This window comes from Nelumbo lutea, chromosome 8 (assembly GCF_056320005.1).
Source record: "Nelumbo lutea isolate HS-2025 chromosome 8, American lotus-T2T, whole genome shotgun sequence".
Classification (NCBI taxonomy): Eukaryota; Viridiplantae; Streptophyta; class Magnoliopsida; order Proteales; family Nelumbonaceae; genus Nelumbo; species Nelumbo lutea.
Window position 1 is genome coordinate 10,921,841 of NC_142691.1, and position 7,273 is coordinate 10,929,113.

Genomic DNA, 7,273 nt, shown 5'->3' on the forward strand with positions numbered 1-7,273 from the left:
TGTTCCTTTCCAGGTATATCCACATGGTACGTACAATGCACTACATATAATCTTTGTTCAACTAGTACTCTAACATATATATAAATTATATATATACAAAGATCAATGTATGTGGCCTTTCGATAGAGTAGATCAGCTGTGGTCCGTGCCCTTTTGGTGATGCTGACTTGACACTCCAAGATGAGGATGACAGACATAAGTCATATGGCAAAAAGGATAATGAACAACTCATACGGCTTGTTGAGTGTAGGTGACCAGTAGTGATACCTGTATCAGTAACTGACGACCCCCCGAGAGCTGCTTTCCTCTCTTTCTGTATGGGTATGGGCCCTCTTTTATATATATATATAGTATTCCTGAGACCAACAGCAACAGCGAGGGGCTCTACTGCTTTTAGATGTAGATATATTATTTATCTATATACCATGATGATGCAGGGCCACTAACTCAATCGAAGTTTATAGTCATAATACATGCATCATTTGATGTTGTTTGCTTATGCACTAATGCAGACTGTTCAGAGTGGCTGCCTCTTTGGTTGATTAGACTGTTTAGGGAGTTGGGGAGTGTCGAGCCTTCTTTGATTAGACTTCATACACTACCTCCATTATTGGAAAGCAGCATTCAGATCAGTGATGGCCAACTCTATGTATGATTAGACTGTTAATGATCGAGTTGGCCACCTCTTTGGTTTGGTGTTTGAATGCAGTATTTGACTGATGGGATTCATCCAATTCCAGATTATGATTCATTAATTTGCACAGTAACGGCCCCAGAATGAATCATGATGGACACAGCCCATTTAAGTACCACAACTTAATCGAGAATCAATATCATATCAATACAGGGTTTATGATCCTGAGCAAAAACATTAGAATTCTATACTTTCATCCCCAAATCTGTTTGAAATCAAACAACACCAAAACACCAACAACCCCCCTCTCTCTTGGAAGCAATAATCAGCAATCCCATCATCTTGGAAACAAACACCAAAACACCGACACCCTCCCTCTCTCTCTCTCTCTCATTAAAAAAAGTCATGCCTAATTAGAGAAAAATGGCAAAATGTACACGATGTACAATATGGTGGAGGTCGGAGGTCCCCTTACCAACAGGGTAACAAACAATTTGTTCAGTCACAGCTCCTCCTAATTCCCAAGGCATCAGGCCAACATAATTGGCATAGAAATATTCTGATCAAATCCAACCACTCTTCTTCTGATTTCCTCAAAGGAAGGATCACCTTGTCTGGTACCACCACCATAGATTTAAAATTCAAGGAGCTCTAGCTAGCTCAATGTATAGTCTTCTCTATCTGTATGGATGTCTGAGTTCTCAAATGGAATCAATAAAGTCACAATTAATTGTGGTTATGGCAGTGACTGGTGGTGGGCGGCCGAATGCGGTGAGATGATGCTTGGCCTCGGCTTTCCAGCAATGCTCGATGTCTTGCGCTATCCGTCTGGCATCCATCGAGGCACCCAGTAGGCCACGCTTGGTGAACCCCACAGCATATAACCCACACTCACCTTTCCACCCATTTGGGAATGGCCTCCTCGGAAACCCATCTTGCTCCGAGAACAAATCTCTCTCCTGAAAACAATTTCAATTTCAAATCAATTCAATCCAATCCAATCAACCCATCCCTTTCTCTCCCTTTATTTTAGTTCTTTTTTTTTTTTTCTTTCAATGTGGAGCGACAACTCATTTTTTCTTTTATTTACGAGACTGAACTACTTTTATGACAAAAGCTACCTTTAACCAAGATGGTACGTTGCTTTTGTAGCCGGTTGCCAAGACGATGGCATCAAACTCCTCGACGCACCCATCCACGAACTCGACTGAGTGCTGTGTTAGTCGCTTTATGCCCCGGCGCACCTGCACCACTCAAGATTAAATCCATATACTTGAGAGTTGAGACTACTCTGAGACGATATACAAGCTGAGAAAAACAAAATTCAAAAAGAAAGAACATCTACTAGATACTATACAGTAAAGATAAAAGTATAGGAAGACGACATGGAGCAGGACCCAGACCTTGATGTCACCGGATTTTATCTTGGCGAGGGTCCCTACGTCCAACACTGGTGTTTTGCCAGTTATGTTCTTGAGCTCGAGGGGACCGAGGTCTGGGCGATCGAGGCCCAGCCGGGACGTGTCCCCGAGCATGAGGCGGGTCACCAGCAGTAAGAAACGGTCTACTAGTCGTATGGGCAGCCATTTCAGTAACCACATAGAAAGCCCAAAGGTTGATCTTCCCAGCATCTCTCGTGGTAAGATGTGTACCTGCAACACAAGAAAAGGATATCGACTTCAAAAAAAAAAAAAACAATTGACTAAAGAAAGAGATGATCAATTGATGGGTGAGCCCCCTCCCATTCCCCTATCATATGTGCATGTCATCAATCTGGGGAGTGGAAGTGTGAGTGTGGTTCTTTACAGAGGAAAATCGCAGAGAAACAATAAGAATTTATATAAATAGGGCTCTGTGAAATATATACGCACCCGAGAAAGTGAAAGAGGAAAACTTTTAAAATAATAACTAAATAATAGTAAGTTAGTAACAGAGTCAGAGTTCGTCTTCTTGTGAATTCAATAATCCGTTGGAAGTTGAACTCACTAACAAAAGTTACACACACAGTTATATATAATATATTTCTTCCATAGGAGAATAAACGCCCACTTAGAATGAACCGGCTCAACTTACAGCTTTGGATTGGAGGCAATGAAAGTGAAAAATCTTATTAAACTCGGCCTTGCTTAAGTTGCCTTCCCTTTGAAAATTAATCAATTGGGGTTTGCTTGAATATTTCGAATCCTAGGAGATGTGTCTGATTATAGGTTCGGCTTTCATGTTAGGAGTTCAGAGAGAGTAAAAGAGAGAAGCTGGAAATCGGCTGTATGTATATTTCACAGCATGGGAAACAGAAACGATGAAAAATCTGTAATGGTTTCGCTTAAATTTAATACTTTGGATAAAAATGATACAGCAAAAGCCATGGGTTAGTGTTCTTACTGAATCTCTGACCACAAGAGATGGGCTAGCGTCATGGTTGCATAGGTCCAAACAGACTTCCATTCCTGAATTTCCACACCCAACTACCAATACTCTCTTGCCGTGAAAGACGTTCCCGCTCTTGTAGGAGCTGGTATGAACAACAGGTCGCGAAAACTCACTCATTCCCTCAAATTCTGGGATGATGGCCTCTGCATTCTCTCCGGTAGCCACCACCAACCACCGAGACACGTACTCAGTCCTGTCGTCCTTCTTCAGTCCCACAGTCCTCACACGCCAAAATCCAAGGTTGTGATCATACTCGGCACAATCCACTGTTTCGTTGAACACTGGATGTAAATCGAAGCGGTTAGCATAGGACTGCAAATAATCCACAAATTGCTGTTTAGAGGGATAGGTGGGAAAACTGGCGGGAAATGGCATGAGAGGAAGCTCGCAGAAATGCTTGGGAAGATGGAGGCGGAGACGATCATAAGTCTTGAGCTGCCACAGAGAAGCTATACAGTTGGCCCTCTCCAGTATCAAACTGGGAACTCCTCTTTCCTTGAGACATGCCGCTGCGGCAAGCCCCGATGGACCGGCACCGACGATTACAGGACCTGGCACCCAAAGACACCTTGGAGCTTTATTCATCTTCTCGTCCAAGAACCGATCATGAACTCGCTTTCCTTCCACTTCTCTCAGAAAGTCCATGAACACAAAATACATATATGCAAATATGAATTCCAAACAAAAAGCAGTTAAACTGTGTCTCTAACTTACTATCCTGGTAACCTTGGAGAGAGAGCAGCTACAAAACAGGAGGTGAAAGCCCATAGATCTGGTTGACACAGAATAGAACTCATAAATAAACTCTCTATAAAATGAGATTAGGCCGGATTTAGTGATAGCATTTTTTCCCTTATCTAAGATTCTGAGGGGAAGATTAGGCTAAAAATAGGGGATTCCTTAATAGGTGGGTTGGATCAAGAGGGGTTCTTATCCACTTTGTGAGGGAGTAGGTTTTTGATATTTGTTTCGTTCAATGGAGCAGAAAACGGAGCAGAGCGAGAGCCACGGGAGTAAAATCAGCACAGAGAGAGAGAGAGAGAGAGAGAGAGAGAGAGAGAGGAGAATAGAACAAGAGAGGGAGAGGGAGAGAAGTTTAGATATGATGTCTTATATTCCTTATGTTAGCAATGCTATTGAATTGAATTCAATATATATATATATATATACATATGGAAGGCTAAGTGGTAACGCTAAATAATGCGAGTGGGGCATCCCTACATTAATAACTAAACAACCTCCTCCCCTTCACCCTTCACCCACTCAAAACGTCGACAACTGCTCTTGATCTGTGAGTGATAAGGGAAGGGAATGTGTCTAAAAAGACAAAGAAGAAATTAAATTCTTTAAGGGTTTCTTTCTTTCTCAAATTACCCCTTGAATTATAATAGATATCATTACATCTCTTCCAAGAATAGAGGCCTAATAAAATCAGGAATTGACAGACCAGGTCAGTGATCTATCTTATTCTGGGTCACTGCCATCTTGGTCAATTCATGAGCCACTCTGGGGATGTAACAAATAACAAGATTTTCAAAATGTTTCATGAATGATCTACAGTCAGTAACAAAACGTTTTTTGCCCTTTCGGCAAGGACATGACAAACCCTAAAATATAACATTATGGTAAAGGAAACCTAATTAAACTATTAATCAGTCGATTTCCAGTTTTTCAGAAAACAAATTGAATGGTTACCCTATTGTATTAAGGGGTCTTTGGACCCACCACACATTGTGCAGAGAAGGAACAAAAGTTCTAATCGAACTCTACAGGCCATCAGATTTGAATACTAGCTTTTTAAGTTTTTTTCCCCTTCTATCTACTTCTAACTACAAGACACTGTAATTCTGGGTTATAATCTATCATATTAAAATGACTTCAAATGAAAACAAAAGATAGGATGATTGACAGTCAGATTGCATAAATGATGCTTGCTAATTCGTTCGTTTTTTTTTTTTTTTTTTTTTTTTTAACTATAACATGCCAAAATGTTTTGCTAATGGGCATCTCATTCTTCAAAAGAGGATCATTAACGGCAGGCCAAGAATGGTCATTTTGTGGATAGACATTTCTGCGGAAGTGCAGATTATAGTAAGAACTTTGGTGCCAGGTGTGTGCCATTTCGGCAAATTTGTCTGCCTAGAAGTTGGATGACGTGTCACTATTAGAAGTTGTGCGAGACACGTGTAGGACCCAAATTGAGAAATGATAGAAGTCATCCAATTATAGGTTGTAGCCTTGGAGTTGGAGGCCTCTTAGAAGAGCACCAGAGGAGACATTCCTTCTCCCTCTCCAATCTGTCCTATTCCTCTTTTGGTCCAAACCTTCTCCTTTCTCTTCTCTGATGAGTGTAATTGGTAAGGGTGCAGACATAAAACCCACAAATTAAAGTTCATCTATTCTGCTTCATGGGATTGGAAACATGCAGATCAAATATAAAAATTCCAACTTGAACATACATAAATGCATGCGCATATATTATGGTAGTACGTTGCACAGTGAACACTGCATCATGCATTGAGCAAAGGACAGATCCCACCATACAATCCTCAGGAACTATGAGAAAGAGAGAGAGAGAGAGAGCTATCAGAATATCCCTGATTCTCTTCAAACTCCTTGGTTCACAAAAGGGGTCTCCACTCTCCAGGTTTCATTTCTTTTGCAATTCTTTCTAACTCCGTGTAACCGTGAGAACCAACCCTGATTAGCTGCTTATTTAAATGCACGCAGTGCATCTTAATATATTAGAGAGTAAGGCTAAGGCCGGGCCCCTCAGATAGTCAGATTTATGATCAAGTCGTTGCTTGATTCAAGGCGATGTTGCAGTGAATGAGTTTGGCGCCTCACACGTCTCGATCATGAAAGGAACTTATCGAATTTTTTAAGCCACTCTCGTATCAGTGAGTCCTGTTGCAGACCAATCAGATTGATTTTTTGGGTGTAATAAACCCTTGATGATGTCTTGGAAGAATAAGTTCAGCCCTTCAACTGCGAAAGGAAGATGAGGTTTAGTGTGGACATGTGGCGATATCCATCCATTTCTTCAGATTACAAATACAGTAATGCAGCTTCATCAGCCATGCGAATTCTTCAGAGCATTTAAACGTATCCATAGCCCAAAGTTTGATTTGATCGTTATCTTGTTTCTGGACGTGTCGATTAGGGAAATAATATATATTTTGATTTACAGAGTCAACCTAGGAATCAACAGTTAAAGCATGCAACTTTGAGTTTTTATATATAGCTACAACAACCCAAGCTCCAGCTTATTCTCACGAGTGTGACTTTGAATGGAGCAGCCCAATCTGTCTACAGAGATCTGCATTCTGTTTCCAGAAAATCAAAGAAAAAGAAGAAGAAGAAGAAGAAAAAGAACTTCATACATTCACATAAACCTTGGCTTCCTTTATACTTTTTCCATTTTTTGGGTGAGTGGGGGGATCAGATCCTTGAATGTTTGATCATGGTAAGATTTTTTAATTAGATAAGCAATTTATCAACTTTTCTTCTCTTTAACTTTGATGATGATTGAGCTGACACATCATTATTCTATGACAATTGAAGATTTATTTGTTCAAATATCTTTAGGGAATCTGTATAATTAATTGCTGAATTATTTGAAGAAATGACTTTTGCTGAAATGGTAGTGATTGCTGTGAATAATAAAATGACCCTTAATTTTAAAGTTTTGAAACTGGGGCTGAAAAAAAAAGAAAAGAAAGTGAGGTCGATGCTGAGTCTCCAAGATGGGAGGGAGTTTGTACTTTCTATGCCACATAAAAAACACTAATAAATGAGATACAAAAAGCAGTTGCTAAACTTAGAAGCAGATTTTCTTTGCTTGTCGCTCCCAGTTGGGGGAGAAGAGGGACCACGTCCATAACTTGGGCCGGGGCCTATGACAAGGAAACCTGAAAGCCCAAACCAACGAAAGCCTCACCTTTGTTAGCCACGAGAGGACACTGTGAGTCACCAACAGACACCATCTTTTCAATTCTCAAGCTAAGTCTTTGCAGTGTACTGCAAAGCAATACAAATACGGATTAGATGTGGATCGGATCTCCTCCTTTTCTAAAATATCAAACCCTAGTCTACACATCCCTCCCCACCTCAAATCATTATTCATGCCACTTAAATAGCCTCATCTCTCCCCCCTCCCCCCTCCCTCACCAAGCTGCCAAATGGACATCTTTCTTGTCTCAACTTCCA

At 40.7% G+C, this 7,273-nt stretch overlaps 1 protein-coding gene across 1 annotated transcript; it reads right to left on the reverse strand.

The window, feature by feature from the left end:
* Positions 1-806: 806 nt before the first annotated feature.
* On the reverse strand, positions 807-4,207 carry LOC148842687 (indole-3-pyruvate monooxygenase YUCCA2-like). The gene is made up of 4 exons (XM_088958905.1): positions 3,017-4,207; positions 2,038-2,286; positions 1,756-1,878; positions 807-1,593 (listed from the first exon to the last, which is right to left on the reverse strand). Exons 1-4 carry the CDS (start codon positions 3,722-3,724, stop codon positions 1,336-1,338), a joined length of 1,338 nt encoding a protein of 445 aa, XP_088815031.1. The 5' UTR covers positions 3,725-4,207; the 3' UTR covers positions 807-1,335.
* Positions 4,208-7,273: the final 3,066 nt, after the last annotated feature.